The sequence below is a fragment of the Mirounga leonina genome, unplaced genomic scaffold (genome assembly GCF_011800145.1).
Source record: "Mirounga leonina isolate KUSES-001 unplaced genomic scaffold, KU_Mleo_1.0 Mir_151, whole genome shotgun sequence".
Lineage (NCBI taxonomy): Eukaryota > Metazoa > Chordata > Mammalia > Carnivora > Phocidae > Mirounga > Mirounga leonina.
In genome coordinates, this window is record NW_023270377.1 from 70,469,457 (window position 1) to 70,494,055 (window position 24,599).

Genomic DNA, 24,599 nt, shown 5'->3' on the forward strand with positions numbered 1-24,599 from the left:
TTGGACCCCCCCAACCACACACACACATTCTACCCCTCACCTTCCACTTTTTCTCATAATTAATTACTGAAAGAGGGCAGCTGAGTGATCCTACTGGTTTCGGAAACAGACACAATTATATCCTGTAAAGCCAGGGAACTGTTAGTTACCTTTTCTACATTGACTCTCTTATTTTTTCTTTAGATTTCTACCCCTTTTCATCACTTCCCTTAATATCATCTAGATTTTTATCTTTATAAGAATATTTAAATTGATGACATTTGTAGAATTGCTTGCATTAAGCCCCGCCCCCTTGGGGTAGTGCCCTTGAATTATAGCTGAGCGTGAAAATCTTACACTGATCTCAGTCTGTTGTTACTTTCATTCATAGATAGTGCACAGAAATGTATGGATGCTGTTAAGGTACAATACAGTATATTTGGGAATTTATGTTCAGAGTGGAGAGAGTTCTAATCAGCTGGATTTGAGGGTTCTATATAATGTATTAAAATAGTTTTAAAGATACATGTATCAATTGTATCTGATATGCTCTGACCATTTAGCTAGTCAGTTCAGCAAATGTGCCATTGAAATATGCTATTAGGTTATTGAATTTTAAGTTTAAATGGCTACTGAATAAGATCCTTGCTTCTATCGCCTAATCTTTCTGTATTAAGTAGGAGCATATGAAATTGCCACTATGTAAGTAAAAAATGATCAAATATTTGCAATTCCATGTGGCTCGACCTAATGGAAGATTATAGAGTCTCAGAAAAGGAACTTTTAATACTTGTACTGTGTTCTAAATCTTCTCTAAGAATTATATATTAAGAGTTTCTTATTTTTAAGGAAAAAGAAATGAGAAGACAACAAGCTGTTCTTCTGAAGCATCAGGTCTGTATACATATAGTTATACAGTTGTTGAAATGTACGTTTTATAATTTTTCTTAAATCTATTTTGGGGAAAATCTTCAAAATGTTTTCTTAAAAGTTTCCAAAGTAATTCCTGCTTACGTTTTTCCTTCATCTTACGGTTTATTGCCTTGCTTTGGTATTGGTGTCTTTTGGGGGGTTAAAAATTGGTTTCATGACTCTGTGATTTCTGTTTCATAATGTTGTGCCAACTCTTTCTACCAGGAGTTGGAGAGGCATAGACTAGATATGGTATGGGTATGTTTATTTTTGTACATCTAACACCGCATTGTGATTTGGTTGTGATATGGTTGTCATAGCAATGCATACAGCGTAGCACTGGCTGCTGTCATATTACATACTGCTGCATGGCTTTACAGCACAGTGCATTGCATACATCTGCTTGTCTGTCCGTCAAGAAGTATGAAACAGCTCCAAGATCGCTAATTGAATTTTGCAAGCCTTATATAAGGCTGCCGTCTAAAACTTTACATTACTGATGTCACGATGAAAGTTGAATCACTGTACAGTTAGATGCGACATTGACCCATATTCTCCCATCATTCTAGGTGCAAAACTGCCATTGAACACAATGGGAATTTTGAGTTAGGTTGATGAGAGAATATGAAATCTATTCTGGTTTTATAGACAAAATTTTGGAAATAATTTTAGAAATATCCCTTTGGGGGGACCAAATACGTTTAAACAAAATGAATTCATTAGATATAACTGTGATTTTTTTAATTTTAAAATAAAATGAGATGATCAAAACTAGTGCCTACCTTATTTTCATACTGTGCCTTTTAGATTCCATTTATTAGCCCATGGTGCAGCTTTTATGGTCTTTAATAGCGCATCAAGTGGCAGACATCAGTAAACAGGAATATCCCATTTCACTGGTGTTGGTTTGTGAACCACAACTAGTTTAACTAAATTGGTATAAAAGCTCTAAAAATATATATATTTCTAATTTGTTGGTGGCCTATTGAATTTACAAAACAATAGTGTGCTTGAAATAAAAATAACTTAATTCTAAAACTGTGAAGTGGAAGTGATTATAAATCAATTTCTACCTGACCTAAAAATTCAAGAACAATACAACCTTTAGCTTGATTGGCCTATAGTACATATTTGTGGTTTTTCTAATAGCAGATGTAAGGTAACTGACCTGTTCCAGCCAACCATTATGCTTTTTGTTCTGCCAGCTTTTGAAGGAGCATCACAACTGACCATAAGTAAATCTTGTATGCTTCTGTTTACACTGTCTCCATGTTCATTGCTTTACCTTTTTGCTTTTGATTGTTCTTGTATTTGCTTTCTAAACCTGAACTAAAACATGCACAGACTGGCCATTCTTGTCTTATATTTAGTATTTACTGTGACTTGTCTATAAATGCTAAACATGCTATACTGAGTTTTGTTTTGTTTTGTTTTGTTTTTCCATTTCAAAATCAAACTATAATTATAGTTATTTTCCTAATTTTATCTGGCCTAATAGGAACGAGAGAGAAGGAGACAACATATGATGCTTATGAAAGCTATGGAAGCTCGTAAAAAAGCAGAAGTAAGTGCATGTTTCTAGAAAAAAATATTAGTATTTTTTCCTAAAGCATTGGTTTTTCTAAATATAAATTTTTCATAGTATAGGTTTGTCATGGCTCACTGGCTTTCACAAGCAAGCCAAATATTAAAAGTAATAACTGTCAGAACATAAAAGAATGTAGGAAGGATTCCAATCTATGTGTTAATTTTCTTGGCTGAGATTTTAATTATCTTTTTTTAATGTAGTGAATGGTATTTGCTTGGATAAAAGTTTAATATTACAGCATGCCTAAACAAGTCCTGTGTGTCCTAACTGAAATACCAGTCAGTCCAACCATGGACTTCTGCCTTCAGAATTATTCTTTACTGTTCTATTTGTAAAATTGGGCTTAAGTACTTTCCTTAAAATAGACTTTTAACAGATAATTCAGAATAAGGAAATTATTGAAATAGGTCAAAATGAGCTTATTTGGAATGTAATAGAAAGCAATTAAAGGTTAAAATATATATTACAAAGGAATGCATTGTGTATTAAAACCAGTTGAATAGAAGTATGGCCATGATATCCAGGGCATTGGAGTGTGAGAGACTCAGAATTCCCATACTGACTCTGAACCAACTTGCTTTACCTCTTGAGGCTCAATTGCTTCTTTCTTCCTTTCTTCCTTCCTTCTTTCCTTTCTTCCTTCCTTCTTTCCTTCCTTCCTTCTTCCTTCCTTCTTCCTTCCCTCCTCTCCTTCTGTTTTTTTGTTTCAGATTTTTATTTAAATTCTCGTTAGTTAAAGGTTATTTCTTCTTTTAAATTGAGATAATGATACTTACCTCCTTGGATTATAAGATTATCAACTGAGATAAACATTTAATAAATGAGAATTAATAAAAATAACAGTTCGGTCTGGAAGTTGGAGAGGCCTGTATTTCAGTATTTTGGCCTCAGCTCTGGCTTAAACTATCATTATAGATTTCTAATATAGAGAGACAAAAGTATATTGCTTAGGAACCTGGACATAAAAAAAAAAAAAAGTAATCTGAACACTGTATCCCAGTCACCTGGATTTGAATTCTGGTTTCAGTGCTTTCCAGCTGTATGACCTTAGGCAAGTTATTTCACCTGTCTGCGATTCAAATTTTTCATCCATAAAATAGAGATGATACCAGTTCCTATTTCATTTTGTAGTGATGATTAACTGGGTGTATATCTGTATGAGTGCATGTGTGAAGTTTCTGGAACAAAGCGTAGCGCCACCCAGTGCTTATAGTTCCTTATCACTCTGCATGTGTTTGCTGTGTAGAGTGGGCCTAGCAAGATGCATAGCCAGGTTGGGAACTACTAACATAGATTACCTCTAAAGCTTCTTCTAGCAATCACTTCTTGTGACTCTCCTAAATTTCATGGAAGTTTTGCCTTAACATTTTTCTTACTGTCTTTTCTTCCAAACCTGTTAATTATCCAGGCCCACTGACAGCCTTTACACCTAACATAACAGAGAGTCTATGTGTGGTTTATAACCATAATCTCTGAAAAATGACAAGCAGAGAAAGAGAAATGCAACAGATTCTGAGAACTGGAGTGGCTGTTATCTCTGTTCCCTTCTAAAAGCAGTATGGCAGTGGGAGAGGTAGGAAAGGGGATTAATTAAAAGCTCAACCTAATTACCTCCAATATGGAGCAATGGAAACTGAAGGAACAACTCAGGAAAAATACCTAGAAAATCCCTCAAGAGACAAGTTCCTTTCTACCAAGTATACTTCTTTGCAGAGGACTAAAAAAAAGCCAGGGCCTGCCATTCTGATTTTTCCTGATGGGGAGGAAAGCTAAAGAGAGGCACAATAATGACAATAACCCAGAGCATATCTCCAGATATACTAGAATTTAGTAGAAGGGGAGAACCCAAGAGTAAGAGTAAGATCATCAAAGAGAGTAAATGCCCAGATTTAATTAAAATTAAAATTAAAAGGTGCCCAAAGCCCCAAAGGCATGACCTCTTCCATTGGTTTTTCATATTTCCAATTGCCTAGGAGAGTAAGAAAAGCTGCTGAAGAGAGGTGGGCAAGATCTGGTTTGAGTGAAAGATAGCAGCCACAGGATAAATGAAGATAATTAAAATTAAACCTTCTAAGAAGCCACAAAAGGCCAAGAGCACCTTTCATGGGAAAAAAGATTTACCTTTGACTAGATAAAGCAAACCAGGTACATCAGTTCCAATAAAACTTGGAAAGGGATATGAGAAACCAAGTACAGCTCTCCCTCTCCTAGCTCATTCATCCTCAGAAAAAAGAAACATGAGTAACCTACACAGTATTCACCCTTCTATCTGAAGTACTTCAAAAAATAAAAATAGGTATCAGATAAAGTGAGAAGGAACTAAAAACGAAAGCACCTATATTGAGGCAATACACATTCCTGATTGGGCTGCCCACATCAAGCATTAAGTAATTAGGAAAGGAATGTCAAGGGCGCCTGGGTGGCTCAGTTGGTTAAGCCCCTGCCTTTGGTTCAGGTCATGATCCTGGAGTCCCTGGATCGAGTCCCGCATCGGGCTCCCTGCTCGGCGGGGGGTCTGCTTCTCCCTCTGACCCTCTTCCCTCTCGTGCTCTCTGTCTCTCATTCTCTCTTTCTCAAATAAATAAATAAAATCTTAAAAAGAAAAGAAAAGGAATGTCAAGGCAACCATGCCAAAATATTAAACAAAAAAAAAGAAAAAGAAAAATGTGTGTATGTGTGTGTGTGTATAAAGTAATAACATAACCTCCCTTTACTTGTTTTCATTCTTGTTTTCCTCTGCACTCCCTATGTGTTCTCCACAGAGCAGCCAGAGTGATCTTTTCAGAAAGTAAACCAGGTTACATCTTAACACTATCCATTGGCTTCTCCTTGCAATTGTAATAAAGTCCAAATTCCTCACCATGACAAAGCAGTCCCACATGCTCTGACCTCCACCTGTCACTTCAACTTTACCTCATACAATTTGTCTCTTAAAAGAGTACTATATTCCGGTCATTTTTGTTTTTTTATTATCCTAAACAGAGGGTCTTTACCATTGCTGTTCTTCCACCAAATATTTGAGTGGTTCTTATTTGTTGTTTAGTTATAGATCAAATGTTAACTTGTCAAAGAGGCCTTCCCAGAACACCTAATTTTGCCTTTTATTTTACCTCACCTCTGGAACTCCATTCCTTTATCTTATTTATTTTACGGTTGTTTATGGTCTGCTTCCTCCCAGGATGTAAGATCTTTGAGGACAGGACTCTTGTCTGTCTTGTCTACCACTATAGACACAGGTATATAGTTGGAGCTTAGAAAATTGTAGTTGAATGAATGAATGAATGAATGAGTTAAAATGAAAATGGCAGTTAAACCAATTGGTGATAAAAATATCATTAAAGAATGAATACATTTGGGGCGCCTAGGTGGCTCAGTTGTTAAGCGTCTGCCCTCGGCTCAGGTCATGGTCCCTAGGTCCTGGGATCGAGCCCCCTCCATCGGGCTCCCTGCTCAGCGGGAAGCCTGCTTCTCCCTCTCCCACTCCCCCTGCTTGTGTTCCCTCCCTCGCTGTGTCTCTCTCTGTCAAATAAAATCTTAAAAAAAAAAAAAAAAAGAATGAATACATTATTATGTTTTCTTTCTATATAATTTTCTTTATGTAATAATAAAATATTTTACTCTAGGTGGTTTTCTTAAAGTTAGACATTTAAGGAACTATTATTTAAAATGACATATGTCACAAGCAATCCTTTATTGGAATGTTTAAGAGAACCCCACGGGTAAAACTGAGCTCTTAAAATGTTGTTATCCTCTGATAACTATAGACTTGTGAACAAGACTAGATAATTTTACCAGTTATTCTGATTTTAAATTGTGTTCCTCTCTTGAATGGTACCTACAGATCTGTGATCAACTAGGATTTTATTTTTTTAACTTCTTAAACTACTATTTTGTGCACAGCATTAGATTAGATACTTCAGGAAAAACAAAAATAATAATGATGATTTTTTTATCATATCAGAGATAAAAATTTACAGTATAAACAGGGAGTAATTAGGCATGTGTTTTTATTGGCAATCCAAACTTTCACCAAATCTTTGTATCAACGTGCCACCTCTATGAATATTAACAAAATATTGCTATATGCACTTGTCCATTTCCTTATTACTTAACATGTAAAAGATGTAACTAGTGTAATGGGCATATCTTGGCTTCATATTCTATGTCCTATTACCTATAATTTTTTTTCTGTTATTAACTATTAAGAAAACAAACTTTATTGTAAAGTTAAAGCCACATGATACCTAGGCAGGACCAACTAAAAATTCTGAACTTGCCTATATGTAACCCTTGATTCTAACTTTCAGTACCTTCAACATTTAATTATTAGATTGTGAAGAAAGAAAAATAGAGAAGGTAAACAAAAATACTATGAATAATATTTAAAGAACTAATGAGGTTAAAAAAATAAGTAGCTTTCACCTTGTTAACTAAAAATTTCCTTTAATATCTGAAATTATTCCAAGAACCTCCCCATATCTATCAAAGTAAGATGGTAATACAAACACCACTTTTATGTTACTCTGTGTACACTACACTGATCTTTCTGATTTAGAATTAACTCAATAAATTTTTACTAAAATAATCCCAATTTCTGTATTTTTTCTGTTTTATAAATCTATAATTAGTAGGGCGGCACCTGGTTGGCTCAGTTGGTTAAGCATCTGCCTTCAGCTCAGGTCATGATCCCAGGGTCCTGGGATTGGGGGCGGGGGGGGGGGGGGGGGGGCATCAGATTCCCTACTCAGCGGGGAGTCTCCTTCTTCCTCTCCCTCTGCCCCTCCCCCCTGCTCATGCTCTCTCCCCCACCCCATAAATAAATAAAAATCTTAAAAAAAAACCCTATAATTAGTAAGAATATTCAGACTTACATAAATTGCCTTACTTGTTATTTCTCTTATTAATTTTAAAGGATCATTACTATATCATCATAGTTCATAAATATTTTTGTAAGAAAATGTCGGAAAGAATAGTTAGTCTCATGAATAAAAAAGGCTTATTTCCTAGTATAATTCAAATATAATATGAGACACATCTGCTTTCATTATTACTAAGCACTAGAAACAGGTTGGTTAAAGCAATGTGAGAAAGTAGTTCAAAATCTCCTCTTTCATTTATAAGAACTGTAAACCACACCAGTCACAAATTTATAATCACTATACTCATATTAACTGAATAATCAACCGTAGTAATCATCAGAGTCTTTTATATGTCTCCCTCCAAGGATCAATAAACTACAAAAGGTTGTTAAATATACAGCTATCACAGAATGACTCTGTCAGCACTTTAGGAGACAAAACCATAAAATAGAAGAGAGTAGTTCAGGTTTCAGAAGTCATCTAATAAACAATTTGAAAGCAGAAAAAATATGTAACCCCTCCCCATCCATGATTCAAGTCATGAGACTATTTTATAATCCTATATTTATATTAATCATTAGTTAGTGAAAAATGAAAATAAGTAGAATTGTGCACGTAGATGGTTTTGTTTAAGCAAACCCATTGTTCAGTTGAAGACATAGTAAATATACTTCTGTGGCATCCTTGTAATATTGTATTTATACAGTGTACTTATAATGTACTTTAATTTTAAAGTTAAATACTCTAAAAACATATAAAATGATTTTATATTAACTATATGATAAAATGTTAAATGTTCCATAAACAAAGTCAATTTTTGAAAGGTTATTATCAATTTAATTTAGGTATATTAAAATCTCTGATTATCTGACTCAAGAATGATTAACAATATTAATTTTAATTTAGGAGACATTTATAGCAGCTATCTACACAGTATTAGATACATAATCTAAAGTAAGTCCAGACTTCTATAATACTTTGGGAAATTTTAAGAAAATACAATAACTGGGAGGTTTGATTCTTTTTAAATATTATACCTATAAAATAAAATTTTTATTAAAATATAAAATGTAGGGGTGCCTGGGTGGCTCAGTCATTAAGTGTCTGCCTTCAGCTCAGGTCATGATCCCAGGGTCCTAGGATGGAGCCCAGCATCGGGCTCCCTGCTCTGCGGGAAGCCTGCTTCTCCCTCTCCCACTCCCCCCGCTTGTGTTCCCTCTCTTGCTGTGTCTCTCTCTGTCAAATAAATAAATAAAATCTTTAAAAATAAATAAATAAAATGTAAAGGTCTCTCTCTTCATCATGTGATTCGTAATTTTTTCATTTGTTTAAACTTAATTTTCATAATATTTTAAATGTAAAAATAGTCCCTTTAAAAAAAATTACCGATTGTTCTATGCATATTCAGTGTTACCGTAAAACAGTATTACTTTTAATCTTTATATATGTCTTCTATAAATGACTTGTATTATTAATCTTATTTATTTTTGTATTCTTCCTGCACTCTGAGGTAAACCTGTGTCTCTTAAATTATATTTATGTCTTTGAAATTTAAGTACAAGTTGCTGTCAAAAGAAATGTATTCTCCTAATTATGCCCAGAACAAAGACCTAAGAGACGCAGTAGAATCATAAAAAGCAAAAAAAAGTAAGGCATCTTTGCAACATTGTCTCTTAAAAATGTCTTATTTTGCAGTCTGATAAGTTGTAAAAGTTTACAATAACAGGTCATTCTACCACATTCACTGTTTGGTTTTTAAACTTCTATGATTCTAAAATAGAATAAATTCATTTCATACATTTATTATTATGCTATAGATTTCTGGAAATACTGTCATTTATGCCTTGAGAGCCCCTAAAGTAATCTTTTTGTGTGAGTAAAAAACTGGTTTTGAAATTTTCACCCTCTGTATTTTGGGCTGTTTAGGATAATCTAAATTTAATGCATTTGCTATCAAAAGGTGTTTCAACTTTGAAATGAAATTTAAATGACTTCTTAAGTAAAATATTAGTCATATTTTGATATGGAAAATTCCATTACTGTAATTAAGATGATTAAAAAGATATTTTATTATAAATGACTTATATTCTGAGAATTCATTTACTTCAAGAATTTCTACATCTAGAAAACTGGAGAATATGGGGTTATGAAGGCCAAAAAAATTTAAGAGGAGACATACTAAATGCTTGTCATTTTTGACAGTCAATCTAAAATATAGTCAGGAGCTATATTTTGTAGTCATTTGTAGGCAATCTAAGTTATTGCCCTGAAATTTAACCATTGTTAATGTAAAATATGTTTTAACATTCCTTTCATATTATGATAGGTTTCATAAGTCTTCTCTGGTACATCAAAGGTTTGTTGTGAATTGACCTTACAAAACGAGAAAGTTCCATTGTGAAATCCTAGTATTTGACATAACAACAAAACATAATATTATAGGGGTGCCTGGGTGGCTCAGTCACTTGGGCTTCCACTCTTGGTTTCAGCTCAGGTCATGATCTCCAGTTCATGGAATCGAACCCTGCGTTGGCTCCACACTGTGCTTGGAGTCTGCTCTCTCCCTCTCCTCTTGCCCCTCCCCCAACTTGTGCACGTGCACACATGCACTCTCTCTTTCTAAATTAATTAATTAATTAAATCTTTAAAAAACCGTGCTATTACAGAAATTAAGTGTAGGATAAAACATGGTAACTTAATTTGTCAAGGAAAGGCTTAGGTGTGGGGTGCCTGGGTGGCTCAGATGGTTAAGCATCCGCCTTGGGCTCAGGTCATGATCTCCAGGTCCTGGGATCAAGCCCCATGTCGAGCTCCCAGCTCAGCAGGGAGTCTGCTTCTCCCTCTCCCTCTGTCTCTCCCTCTGCTTGTGCACTCTCTGTCTCTCTCCCTTTCAAATGAATAAATAAAATCTTAAAAAAAAAAAGGCTTAGGTGAAAAGTTGGTAAATATTGCTCTTTCAAATAGTATACCAAATCTAGAAGAGAGAATACTACACAGTTTAAACATCTTCAAATTTGGCCTAAAATAGTACTGCCACTTTAAACTTTAGTTTCTGGAAAAAATTACCAGATAATAAGTCTATTTAATTTTGATATGGGGACGGTGTATTTGCAAACACATCAAATCGTAGTGTATGCAGTTAAAATGATTAAGAGCTTAATAATGCTGGAGTAGATGTGAGAAATATATCTTAGATATTTTTAAATTCCCAAATATAACTTGAATATTATTAATAAATGTATTAAACTCTGCTTTTGGCTACAAGGTTTGTGTATAATTGAAAATAGAAGACATCAATTATGTCTGTCCACAGAATAAAAAAAAAAGTTGAGAAAAAAATCAGCTATTGAATATGTTTAATGACTAGTACAAATGTTAATCTATCGTTATTTATATGGCATTTGTGGAATTAATCATTCAGCCAATGAATAAATGCTTAAATAATTTTTATATATGCACACCAAATATTTCTGTTAAAGACATATGACAACTATTGTAGTTGGAAATAAGAACAACATTGAGACCAGTGGGAGAGGAAAGTTGAACTGATACAGGCTTGATAGGGAGAAAAATAAAATTGTTAAAAACTTCCTTGAAGTGTCTGGCAAATTGTACTGCTGGGAATTGAATAGGCCCGTAAAGAAACAGGTGAGTAAGTTTGTTCCTCTGACCTCTAGAAGCTTACACTAAAGTGGAAGAGATCAACTTTAGACAAATAATTGTCCCACAGTGCAATAAATAATATAATAAGTTATGTGGAAGCTCAAAAGAAAAAAGAGAAATATTAAAATGCCTCAAGCACTTACGAGAAGAATAAAAGCAGGCTTTATTTCTGGGCTAAGGAAGAGAGGTTCTGCATTCCAGGCAGAGGAAATGGCGTATACAAAGGTACAGTGTTGTAACTCAGTATGACCTACGGGCAGAGAGGAGGAAGGTGCAAAGAGGGGGTTGATCAGTTTTCACCTTGTGTATGCCCCTGTCTTGGCTTTGTTGCTTTTCTCCTTCTCCTCTGTCTCCTCCTCTTGTCTGTACTCCTCGTCTTCCTCCCCATCCTCCTCCTTGTCCTTTTTCATCATCTTCATCATGAGGCAATGCCTCAAACTGGTTACACTGTCTTCTCAACACAGGTGTATCACACAATGTAACTAGAGCATGGAAAATTCACTGAGAATCATGACATATGAGACCAAAACTTGTGTGGGGCTAGATTGTGACTGTCTTTATATACCATTTTAAATATTAGTTGATTGTTGAGGGGACCCAGAAGCTCTAGTTCTTTGAGAGTTATCTTGTCTTATACAATTCATTAAAGTTCATTAAATAAATGAGTAAATTCACCAAATTTACTACATTTAGAGACTTCGTGTTTCCTTTGAGGTATCCCTAATACTTCAAGACAAGAATGGATGCTTGTCTTTAAGTAATAAAGGTCCTACAAATTTCTAAGATTTCTTGGAAATCTTCATTTTATCCTAAAAATTGATGTCATTTTACTCTCCAGGCCATACTATAACCATGCTTTTAACTGTAAAAATATTGCCTATCACTAGCTAAAAATGGTATCCAAGAATATAAGCCATATTTACCCCATGATGTTAAATGCACTCTAACCCATTGTCTGCATATCCCTGAAGTATTATGTACCCCCAGATTGCCATAAAAGTGAAGTTGGCACAGTGAAGAGAGCGTTAATGTCATACATGTCCTTTCTCTCTTTTTGAAAAGAAATGGTAACCATTTTCAGCAGTTTTAGTGACTAGTAGTCTCAATTATTATTTTTGTAATTATTATTATGAACATCATTAAGAATTCTGGGTTAGTCCTATATGGTAGAAAAATTTACACCAGCTACTTTGAAATCTATAAGAGATTTGTTTTTTTCTGTTGGTGATTGTAATTCATTATTCTGGTAAGTGACCAAAATGTTTTCTCTTCCTTGGAAGAATTCTTAGAGCAAAATTCATGTGTTTATAAATTGAAAATCCAATTCTGGGGAAAAAATGTTCTACCAATGATAATTTGATTTGAAAATCTATACTGCATTGTGGGAATGTTGCATGTTAATTGTGTATATTTTATGTCATTAGACCCTCAGAAACTGCTTTTAGTTTATGATTAATAAGATTGATTGTAGCACTTTTTGGGTGTCAATAATCTCACAATATAGCTTCTGAATCATTTTCCTCCCAAATGTCTTATGAATCAGTAACCCAGAAATTTAGAGGTTGTATAACAATGAGCCGTGACTTGAGAATGTCATATAAAAAGGTTCTCATGACCTGATCTCTAGCTTTGTATCATGATACGCAGCAGCTGCTCAACCTGCAACCTACACCCCACTCGTGACACTAGTAGCAGTTTCTCAAATACACTGCGCTTTCTCTACTCTGCCTGGAAGATCCTCTCCTCTGTGTCTCCCCTGTGGCATGCCCTCCCGCAGCAGTCAGTATGCTCTCTTTGCCATGGTAATTGAAACAGAGATAGCTAGAAAATGGGCAAAAATGCTAATATATACAGGAAGCAATAAGTGCAATGTTAAAATTATAATATAATATAATAATATAATTAGAGCTATGAGAATTAAGAGAAATTGGTACTGGGGCGCCTGGATGGCTCAGTCGTTAAGCGTCTGCCTTCGGCTCGGGTCATGATCCCAGGGTCCTGGGATCGAGCCCCGCATCGGGCTCCCTGCTCAGCGGGAGGCCTGCTTCTCCCTCTCCCACTCCCCCTGCTTGTGTTCCCTCTCTCGCTGTCTCTCTCTCTATCAAATAAATAAATAAAATCTTTTAAAAAAAAAAAGAAATTGGTACTAAGGAGGAGGTGGTAGTGCTTAAATAAGATTAAGATCCACTAGATGGGAGTAATGACCTTCCTGCTTGGAGTGCACCAATATAAGGAGGTGAGGAAATAAGATGTTCATCAGGAATAGCAAATAGGTTGACTAAATCTACATAGAATACAAAAATGGGAGATAAGATTGAAAAAAAAAAAGAGTTTTGAATTCAGAAGTAAGGAGTTGGACTTTATTTTGATAAAAATAAAGAAAATTGAAAGATTTTTAATTAATGAAGAGACATGACCAGCTTTATAAAAGTAAACCCATCATTAATGTGTCAAAGGTGTGAGGTAATAGGTTAGAACTGCCTAATGATTCCACTGTTATTTCTCATCTAAGTTAGAATTGTATTTGAGGTCTGACACTACTATTAACTGTAGAGAATCTCTTGACTTCTTCCAGCAGAGTGTTGTCCCCTACAACAGGGAGACAGGATAATTATTTCCATATTGCTGCCATTACTGAAAATATTTTTTTAATGCTTTTGGAATTACCTTCAGAATCCATTTTACATTCTCTTAAATGTTGTTTATGGTGGCAAATAATATTTTGGTTTCGTCACAGGTGCTATCTTAAGACTAGTTAATTGGAAGAACTGCTTTTGCAAATTCAAGCATGTTGCTTCCACATTCATGCTGTAAATCCTCCCTTGCTTCCTGGAGCTACACAAAAAATTGTGTTAATACTAGCTAACTGTATTTTATAAATAATTACCCATGTGCCTTTTATATATCTGCTTTTATTAATAAGTATTTTATTCTCATATTGTAACCTGGGGAAGGATTGAATAAATTTTGAATAATAGAATAATCTGAGTTGAGTCTGATATTGAAAATACAAACACACACACATACAGAGTCATAAGATTATTTTAAAACTCAAAGGGTGAAAATAAGTCATTGTTTCTATGTAGTTCCAAGTCTATTCCTAAATCTCCTAAGATAATTCTGTTCATGGAAATAATAACCCTTTGATAACTTTTTAAATTTTTAACTGGAGAGTTTTCAAACACATAACAGTGACTAAAGAGTCTGTTGGACTTGGTTTTCTTTTTAAGGAAAAAGAACGGTTGAAGCAAGAAAAACGTGATGAGAAAAGATTAAATAAAGAACGTAAACTAGAGCAACGAAGATTGGAATTGGAAATGGCAAAGGAACTAAAGAAGCCTAATGAAGATATGTGCTTAGCAGACCAAAAGGTAACTTATCATGTGAAACATCTCTTTAATAAGTTTAATTTTTCCTGTGTCTCACCTGATTCCTTTGCCAGAGTTGCCATTATGAAAGCCTTTTATTTTTAACCAGAGCAGTGGGTTTCCAAGTCAAGGTCTAGCTGCCTTTCCTGAATGGCCACCAATAAACCTCTCCAGAGCTCCTATGCCAATAATGACACTTCTTAATACCTAAGTGGAGCATGTAAACCTTTTTAAATTGAAGTAGAAATACTGAGGAACTCTGCAAAGATGAATTAGAGAAATGGATAGGATTTCTATATGTCATTTGGTTCCTCCCAGGCATTTAGGTACGGAAAGCTCCAACTCCTCACCGCACACCCGTAGATATTTAAATAAGTGAAGGTTTATAATCTACAACCTCCTTCAATGCTTTAGTGAGTGTAGCTAACTTTTATTGAGTATGTTTACTACATGCCAGGCACTATGCTAGGTGCTTCAGATGAATTCTCTCGTTTAATCCTCACCGTAGTCCTGGGGAACTGGTATTTATGCCCATTTACAGATGGGAAAACTGAGACACAAAGAGGTTAAGGAACTTGCCCAAGATTACACTGCTAATAAGTGGCAATTTGGATTCAGTCTCCAGTTTGTTAAATTCCAGAGTCCATACGCTTATCATCTCGAAAGCCAAGAAGTATATCCAACCACAGTACTTCATATGTGTTTTCTCTTCCATCATGCTTCACAGACATGTAATGTGGCTAAAATATATAAAAGTAGAAATTTGCAAAGAGCCAAATAATATTGGTATCTGGCATGATTTCATATACTTATGAGTAGAAATCTATTATGTTTGACTCTAAGAAGATGGTATTTCTCAAAAATTATATTAATGGTGCATATCATCTCTATGATACTATATCAATAATATATTATTATACTTGATCAATAGCATCTATATTTATTTATAAGTCATATTAATCTGATATACAAATAATGATCATCTCTTAATCTGTGTAAGCTCTCTTCTAAAGTACTTAAAGCAAACTTTTAATACTCCAGTGAGGATGTAATTATATTAATATTCCATTTAGTTACTTAGCATAAATACCTTTAAATAAAAATGAAATTATACATGCTAGTTTTAGTCAATTGGATGTTTAAAATTTCCTAAGCCCAGAATAGGCATATATGTTAGTTAACACATTTAATAAGCCCCATAGTGAGCAAATATTTTTTAATCATAAATGAGCTTTATCTCCTTGCATCTTTTATTTTTATTTAAATCCATATGCATTGTATCAAATATATGTTGATTTTAAGCCTTATTTTTGTTAGCTTTGTTAAATACATTTTTAGAGTCATATGGAAATGTATGCATATGATAGGGTTCAGGAAAAGTCTCTGAATTAAATGGTTTTCAAAAGGAACATAAAAGATTTGTATGGTATCAGCTATTATCCATAGTTCTGTGTTTCCATACAATATTAGTAGAAAAGTATTTGATTAGTTAGCTTAGGCAGCTTAGGATAGTCTCTATAGTCAAAGAAAGGTAGGGGAACATTTTTGAACAAGACAAATTCAGAGAAATAGAAATACTTACAAGTCACATTTTTTTCTACTCAAAGTTTAAGATATAATTATTGAGTCCCATTCATGTAGAATAATATTTTTAATTTAGATTACCTATTTACTTAATTTTTAAAATGTTTATGACAACTAGTACTACAGTTTATTAAAATGTTAATATGTAAACATATTTGAGGAGGCGCAAAAGAGACACCTTTCTAATTTTTTTATTGAAACTCAGTATTAATGTTTCGCTACATATAGGAAACCTAAAGATTGTTAGTTGCAGTATAAATGGGTTCTTGATAGGGTCATGGGTTCTGATCATGTTGACCTAGTAATGTGTCCACATTCATTAGCCAAAAATGCCACCATGCCCAACCAAACAGCCCACAGATGCACACCGTTAGTTTCTGAGCTCCCAAAGTAGCGTGAGATATAAATTGGTCTCCATCATTAGAAGAAATCAGTACTCCACTAAAGTACGTCCATGGGAAGGTACTTTTGAAATGTTTCTTATGTTATCTAGTTTTTGCTCCAGCCATATAAACCAATGTTTATCAATATGTAAGTTAGTTAAAATCAGTGTTCTCTTTTGCAGAAATCTCAGTTCATGTTGGGTTCAACCAAAATTTACTGTTGGTGACTTGCATTCAAGAGCCTATCTATACTTAATACCATGGGGTTGTGGTATTGTGTGCCCCTGGGGGATTTACAATCCAGAGGGAAAATCACGGGTATGATGCAGGAAAAGGAAAGATAGCAACTTCTTCTACTTCAGAAGATATAAAATTATGGCTTTAAAATGACTTATTTATTATTTTGTTTTATGTGCAGCCTTTGCCAGAGTTGCCTCGTATTCCAGGACTTGTTCTCTCTGGAAGTACATTTTCAGACTGTCTCATGGTGGTGCAGTTCTTACGAAACTTTGGTAAAGTTTTGGGCTTTGATGTGAATATTGATGTTCCAAACCTGAGTGTTCTTCAAGAGGGATTGCTAAATATAGGGGACAGCATGGGTGAAGTACAAGACTTGCTTGTGAGGCTCCTCTCGGCTGCTGTATGTGATCCAGGTCTAATTACAGGATACAAGGTAAAAAAAAACAAAATGTAAGTTTTTTTACAATTTGTACTATTGGTGCATTGTTAGCTGGCTTTAGCATATTAGCAGAAGATTGTATGGATTGATCCAGTTTTTTTCTACACATCTGACAAAGTTAAGTGTAGATCTGCTTCAGGTTAAATTGGTACAAACCTAGAAAAACCTGGTTCATAAAGCCTAAGAATATAGATAATTCCCAAATTATTCTTTTCCTCTAGCTGTCAACAAAAAACAAGCTCATATAAAGAAATACCCATGTGATATGAGACAAAACAGAATTCATAATTCATAAAGCAGTTAGAACTTATGTGTGCCTTCTGAAATTATACTGTGTTCTCTCTGAATCACTGTGAATAATGAGGCTGATCAAAGCACCTATAGACCAGCACATGAAGACTCTTAATGTGGATACCCAATAAGTTCAAATTTATCTTAATTTCAACTAAGGTACACATTTGGGTCAGCCTTGCTATAGATAATATTGTAGAGTGAGAAGCTTCCAGATGCATCTGTTAATTTCTCCTCCATCTCCCTGTTCATTTATTATTGCAGGCAATAGAACCCATGACACCAGACAGCCAGAACACAATAGTAGTGCTCTTGAACCTACCCCTCACTACCACTGATAGAATGTCTAGATAAAGCCTGGAAAAGCTTAGGATAGTCTCTATAGTCAAAGAAGGTGTGATAGACTATTTCTACCCATGAGTTTACATACTATTCTCCCTGCCTAACTTTTTTTTTATTATGTTATGTTAGTCACCATACATTACATCATTAGTTTTTGATGTGGTGTTCCATGATTCATTGTTTGCGTATAACACCCAGTGCTCCATTCAATACATGTCGCCTTTAATACCCATCACCAGGCTAACCCATCCCCCTTCCCCCCTCCCCTCTAGAACCCTCAGTTTGTTTCTCAGAGTCCATCGTATCTCATGGTTCGTCTCCCCCTCTGATTTCCCCCCCTTCATTTTTCCCTTCCTGATATCTTCTTTTTATTTTTTTTAACATATACTGTATTATTTGTTTCAGAGGTACAGGTCTGTGATTCAACAGTCTTACACAATTCACAGCACTCTCCATAGCACATACCCTCCCCAATGTCCATCACCCAGCCACCCCATCCCTCCCACCCCCCACCACTCCAGCAACCCTCAGTTTGTTTCCTGAGATTAACTTTTAACCTAGGGCTTGAAGAAGGAATAGAAGGATTACAAGTACTTAAATACTTGGCTATCAATTGCCTATTTTTAATCTCCACTCCATCAAAAATATGAATAAAGTCCTTGTCAGTAATATCTAGATCATGTAATATCCGTATTTTAAAATCTTACTGTTTTTATGTCATGAATGGTTATGATCAATAATGATAAAAATGTCAAACTTTTATAGGCCAAAACAGCTCTTGGAGAACATTTGCTAAATGTTGGTGTGAATCGAGACAATGTTTCCGAGATTTTGCAGATTTTTATGGAAGCCCATTGTGGACAAACTGAACTTACTGAAAGCCTGAAAACCAAAGCTTTTCAGGCTCATACCCCAGCACAGAAAGCTTCAGTCTTGGCTTTCCTGATCAATGAACTGGCATGCAGTAAGAGTGTGGTGAGGTAAGCATATACCCAGACTTTTCTGGTGATTGTTTCCTGTTTTGAATTTGTCTAATCACAAAATAATACAAATTTCTTGTCGAAAATTTTGAAGTAACAGACTAATGCAAAAAAATTTAAATTTATACTTGATCTCACCATTCAGAGGTGACTGCTGCTAGTAATATTTTAATGTATTTCTTTGCAGTCTATTGAAACAAAAATTTGAATCATACAGTATACAGTCTTTGTAACTTGTTTTGTTTATATAGTAATTTTGTTATTTATTTATACACTGAAATGTAAAAATACTTTTTTTTGCTTGTAGTGCCAAAAATGAAAGAATCCAGAATTTTTCTTTTTTTTGATGTCTTTCAATGATTGATGACTACCTGATTTTCCTTAGTAGCCATTCCTAGACTTATCCAGCTACTTTTTATTTTATTATCTACTATTATCTACTAATGCAATCTTAATATTTTTAGCTTATTAATTTATTAATTTGTCCTTTTAAAAAAAAAAAACTATCTCATTTAAGAGTCAAAGTACTCCACTCTAGTATTTCAAGATTTGGTGAACAAATCCACATTCATCTTGTTCTTGCTATTTATTATTTTACAGATTTAAATATGTTACTTTTAGTCCTTTACCTTTGTAGGAAAAGGATCAATCCAAATATTTTGGAGCTATGCATTTCTACATTACTGGACATTTTAAGTTTTCTATATATCTCTAAGATAGGATAATATATTAATATAATTTTCAATTGTTTTTGCTATTCATAGGCAATCATCATTTATACTTACCAAAAACTGCATCAATATACTTATTACCAAATTAATGTATTACATAATGGATTAATTTATGTCTTCCAATTTTTGCATTGACAGTGAAATTGACAAGAACATTGATTATATGTCAAACTTGAGGAGAGATAAATGGGTAGTAGAAGGTAAACTTCGCAAGTAAGTCCTGTTTTATTAAAATTAGTTTACTGTTTTTCCTTTGTACAAGTTCCCCTGTAAACCATACAAGTTGGAAAGATAGAATTTCAACTTTATTTTGTCTTAGAATTACAAAAGGTAAAGCTTTATAAAGATGAGGTATGTAATTAATGAAACTCGGGGTCAGAATTTGCAGTGGACAAAAGATATAATGAGATTCATTGAGCTCATATTCTTCAAACTTAGAAAACAGTCCATTTATCTTCTTTATTTCAAAGAAATCAAGTAATCGCATTTTCTAAAATTTTGCTATCAGGTTACTTTTGTCGTAAACAGAGCCTGTTTGAAACTACCACTTTTTTTTTAATCGCTTTCTAATTAAAGTTTGCTTTTACAGAGGGTCTAACATATCCAAATGTAGTCAGCATTGAAACTTAATTAGCTTCCTGCCAGGAAATACAATGCTGAAATTATTCAACTTCTATGTTAAGAGGATAGTTTCTTTGCAGTAATTTGAATTGAATTTATTCAGTCTGATAGTATGAGATCAGGAATTATCACTTGGCCTTTGCTAGAGTTAATCTTCAGCCTTCTCTAAGTTTTATTTTTTTAAATGTGTTCTAATTCCAAAGAGATATCCTGAATAATTCTTAAAGTTAATATATTCTATTATTTCTGGAAATATGTTTGTTAACTTCCTTAATTCTAATTTTTATTGTCATTGATTTATTCCTTAAAACTCATGCTGTGCTCTTTGGGACACCTGGGTGGCTCAGTCAGTTAAACGTCCAACTCTTGATTTCAGATCAGGTCATGATCTCAGGGTCATGAGATCGAGCCCTGGGTCGGGCTATGTGCTGGACATGGAGCCTGCTTGAGATTCACTCTTTCTCCCTCTGCCTCGGCTCCCCCCTCCCCCCACAATGTGCACGCTCTCGATCTTTCTCTGCCTTAAAAAAAAAACAAGGGGTGCCTGAGTGGCTCAGTCAGTTAAGCGTCTGCTTTCAGCTCAGGTCATGATCCTGGGATCAAGCCTGCTTCTCCGCCTGCCCCTCCCCCTGCTTGTGCTCTCTCTCTCTCTCAAATAAATAAATAAAATATTTTTTAAAAAATGTTATGCTCTCGGGCGCCTGGGTGGCTCAGTTGGTTAAGCGACTGCCTTCGGCTCAGGTCATGATCCTGGAGTCCCTGGATCGAGTCCCGCATCGGGCTCCCTGCTCGGCAGGGAGTCTGCTTCTCCCTCTGACTCTCCCCCCTCTCATGTGCTCTCTCTCTTTCTCTCTCATTCTGCCTCAAATAAATAAATAAAATCTTTAAAAAAAAAAATGTTATGCTCTCTAAAAAGTAGAGCAAGAAGACTTTACCATATCATTTTTTTCATATTTAAAGGCTCAGAATCATTCATGCTAAGAAAACAGGCAAAAGAGACACTTCAGGTGGCATTGATCTTGGAGAAGAACAGCATCCATTGGGCACACCCACACCAGGACGCAAACGAAGAAGGAAGGGAGGTGACAGTGATTTTGATGATGATGACGACGATGATAGTGATGACCAAGCTGATGAAGATGATGAGGATGAAGAAGATAAAGATGACAAAAAAGGAAAGAAGACTGATATCTGTGAAGATGAGGTAATTAAATTTAAGTTGATTTTAAACCTAAGACTGCATAACATATTGAAAAATAACAGATTTTGGAGTCAAATGAATTTGTGTTCGAATTCCATTTTGACAATTACTTCCCTCAGTTTCTTCATCTGGAAACTGAATGTTATAATATTGACCTCATCAAGTTTTTTGTGAGGTAGATACTGAATACAGTGCCTACACATAGAAGGCACTTACACTGAATAAAAGAAGTTAAGTTTTTCTTTTTATATAATGACTTGAGCATTCTCCAGAGAACTATGCAGATTCTTAACTTTAGGTGTTCTCTTTTATTCCGGTAACATAATATCTTTCATTTGTACAATCCTTCATGCCCTAAAAGTGTTGTCAGGTTTAGTGAGATTGGTGTATTTCTTAAATACCGGTTTATTATGTGCCTAGCTATGAGCACTTTTGATCAAAGAGGAATAAGACACTGGAAGTCCCCTCTCAATTTACAGTCTCACTGAGGAATATTTGAAATAAGAAAATGTAATGTGTTAAGTGTTCACTGATTTGATAGCAGTATTTAAAAGGCTTTCTGGACTCATTAGCTGAGCTACCAGTTGGGCTACATGTTGATCTGGGGAAGAATCTACAGAAAAGTGTTCCAGGCAGAGAGAACAGCATGAGCGAGGACACAGAAGCCTGAAACCACAATGTGCTTTAAGGGGATTACAGGTGCTTCAGTGTTACTGGAGAGCCTCATATCTAACAGCTGTGTACTAGGATTTTATACTTTTTTTGGTGATAGGAAGCCACTGAAAGGTTATAAGTAAGGAAAGGACATGGTCAGTCTTGAATTTGAAGTGACTCACTATGGCAGTTCTGCAGAAGATAGAAACAGATTTGGGTAGGGCAAGATCAGAGGTGGGAAGATCAGTCAGGAGATAGTGCAGTAGTTTAGATGAGTTGTGAGGCGTCCACACACTAGACCAATGGTAGTTGGGATAAAGGAAGAAAGGATTCCATAAATATTTAGTGGGAAGAATGAGTAGTATTTGAAGATGGGCTGTGTAGGTTGATGGAGGGGTAAGATTGATTCCCAACTATCTGGCTTGGTAGACTGCATGCTATTGTTGGCATTACTGAAAGAAATCAGGAGCAGCAGATTAAATAGATGGTAGGGGAGGACGGGAGGAGGGAACAGATCGCTGAAGACAGGAAATGATGGTAGCCTTATTTTAGACTTGTTAAGTTTGAAGTGCCTATGCAGAAGTCAGCAGTCAGTTGGATTTAAGAATCTGAAGCCTGAAGAAAAGGTCAGTCTTGAAAATATAGATCTAGAGGTTATTAGCACATAGACAATAATTTAAAATCATAAAGTGGATAAGTTTTCACAGGGGGATTGATTTAGTGAATAGAGTAGTGGACTGACATTGGAAACCCAGGGGACATCAATATTTAAGAGCTGAAGAAGAATATTTTTGCTGAAGAAGAAATAGTCAGGTAGGAGATTTCTGTAGTGGGTCAGGAATCCCCAAGATCACCTCCAGAGTCAGTGATTTAGTAGGAGAACTCAGAGAACTCAGAACCTAGTCATGCTATGCCAGTGAATTCTTAGAGCAAAAGGAAACAAAGCACAACCAGAAAAGGCATATGAGCCAAAATCCAGAGGAAAGCAGGCTCAACTAGAACTTCTAAGAGTCTTTTCTTAGGGAGTGACACAGAATGGGCTTAATGCTTTCAGCAATAAGTTGTGACATATGTGAAATGTTGTGTATTAAGGAAGCCCATTAGAGACTTGGTGCCCAGAGTTTTTACTGGGGGCTGGTCACATTGGCATCCCCTGCATAGCATCGGCCAAAATTCCAGACTCCCAGAAGAAAAGTATCAACCACATTGTTAGCACAGTTTAGTGAGCCAGTCTTATCAGAGTGAAGGAAACCCTTCAAAACCCAAGTTCCCAGACACCAAGGGCCAATCTTATGAGCAAGCCTTTCAGAGGACAGCAGTCAGGCCCACAATGTTAACTCTTTTCTACTCATGTAGTAATAAAAATCAAGAAAATCGAACATTTCAAAAAGGAGAGAGTGATAAACAGTATGAAGGCAGCAGGAATCCCATGTGATGAGGACTAAAAGTATTCACTGAAGTTGGCAATGTGGACTCATTTAACCAGTGCCAGCACAATTTCATTAGAGGGGTAGGAGTGGAAACCAGGCTATGAATGAGAAAAATAGAAAGTGAGAAAGTGAAAATGACTGCTTTAAGCATTGTACCTCAGAAGAAAGGGTAGTTAGTTCCTAGAGGTAGACAAAGACCAAGGATTTTTCGGGCGTCTGGGTGGCTCAGTTGGTTGGGCGACTGCCTTCAGCTCAGGTCATGATCCCACGGTCCTGGGATCGAGCCCCGCATCGGGCTCCCTGCTCTGCGGGGAGCCTGCTTCTTCTCCCTCTCCCACTCCCCCTGCTTGTGTTCCCTCTCTCGCTGTGTCTTTCTCTGTCAAATAAATAAATAAATAAAATCTTTAAAAAAAAAAAAAAGACCAAGGATTTTTCAGATGTAAAAGACATGAGATGATTTTTGGTTGAAGGGAGTCAATAAAATAAGAGAGAGGGGTTGAAGATTAAGGAGATGAAGAGAATAATTAATGTTATAAAGTCCCTAAAGATTTTGGAGGGTATTCAATCACGGTGGAGGGGCTAGCTTTGAAGAGTAGGCTACAGGGAAGAAGGCAAGGTCATAGAGTGTGTGTGTGTGTGTGTGTGTGTGTGTTTAAGGTAAGCCACCATAAGCCACAAGCCACAGAAATAGACATGTATAAAAGGGAAATAAAGGTTAAAGTTCACTTTTTACCAGAAGAGAATGCTAGAAATACTGATAAGCCTGCAGAATGATACTCAAAAGACAATATACGGTCAATCACTCCTTTTGCCCTCAATTCCAGGAGTATTTAACTAAGGAAGTCGAGAAAGAATTTTTTTTTAAAGATTTTATTTATTCATTTGTCAGAGAGAGAGAGAGAGAGCATAAGCACAAACAGGGGGAGTGACAGGCAGAGGGAGAAGCAGGCTCCCTGCTGAGCAAGGAACCCAATACGGGACTCAATCCCAGGACCCCAGGTCATGAGCCAAAAGCAGACGCCCCACGAACTGAGCCACCTAGGCATCCCTTGAGAAAGGATTCTTTTCCTTTCCTACATCAACTGTGTACTGCTGGAGAAATAAGGAAAGAAGACTTAGAGGGATGAATTTATTGATAGAATGTATGAAAATAATACCTAATCAAGACCAGTGATGAATTACTGAATCAAAATTTTGACTGAATCTGGATAATGTGGAGGATAATCATGTGCTATACAGGTCTCTTAAGTGAAAATAGCATACATGCAAAATGTTTTCATAAATTCTTCCCCATGTTGTATTTTCAACCAAAATGATAAAAATCACTAGAATGA

General features: G+C 35.5%; 1 protein-coding gene across 14 annotated transcripts in view; it reads left to right on the plus strand.

Annotated features, from left to right (window-relative positions):
* Window positions 1-24,599, plus strand: part of BAZ2B (bromodomain adjacent to zinc finger domain 2B) — a 386,499-nt gene that overhangs the window by 319,763 nt on the left and 42,137 nt on the right. For all 14 annotated transcript variants that reach the window (XM_035007948.1, XM_035007952.1, XM_035007958.1 and 11 more), the window contains 8 exons: window positions 829-873; window positions 1,117-1,143; window positions 2,390-2,455; window positions 14,232-14,372; window positions 16,755-17,009; window positions 18,414-18,628; window positions 19,498-19,572; window positions 20,941-21,184. In XM_035007948.1, the coding sequence (XP_034863839.1) occupies window positions 829-873; window positions 1,117-1,143; window positions 2,390-2,455; window positions 14,232-14,372; window positions 16,755-17,009; window positions 18,414-18,628; window positions 19,498-19,572; window positions 20,941-21,184 (1,068 nt within the window). The remainder of the gene's footprint in view (window positions 1-828; window positions 874-1,116; window positions 1,144-2,389; window positions 2,456-14,231; window positions 14,373-16,754; window positions 17,010-18,413; window positions 18,629-19,497; window positions 19,573-20,940; window positions 21,185-24,599) is intronic.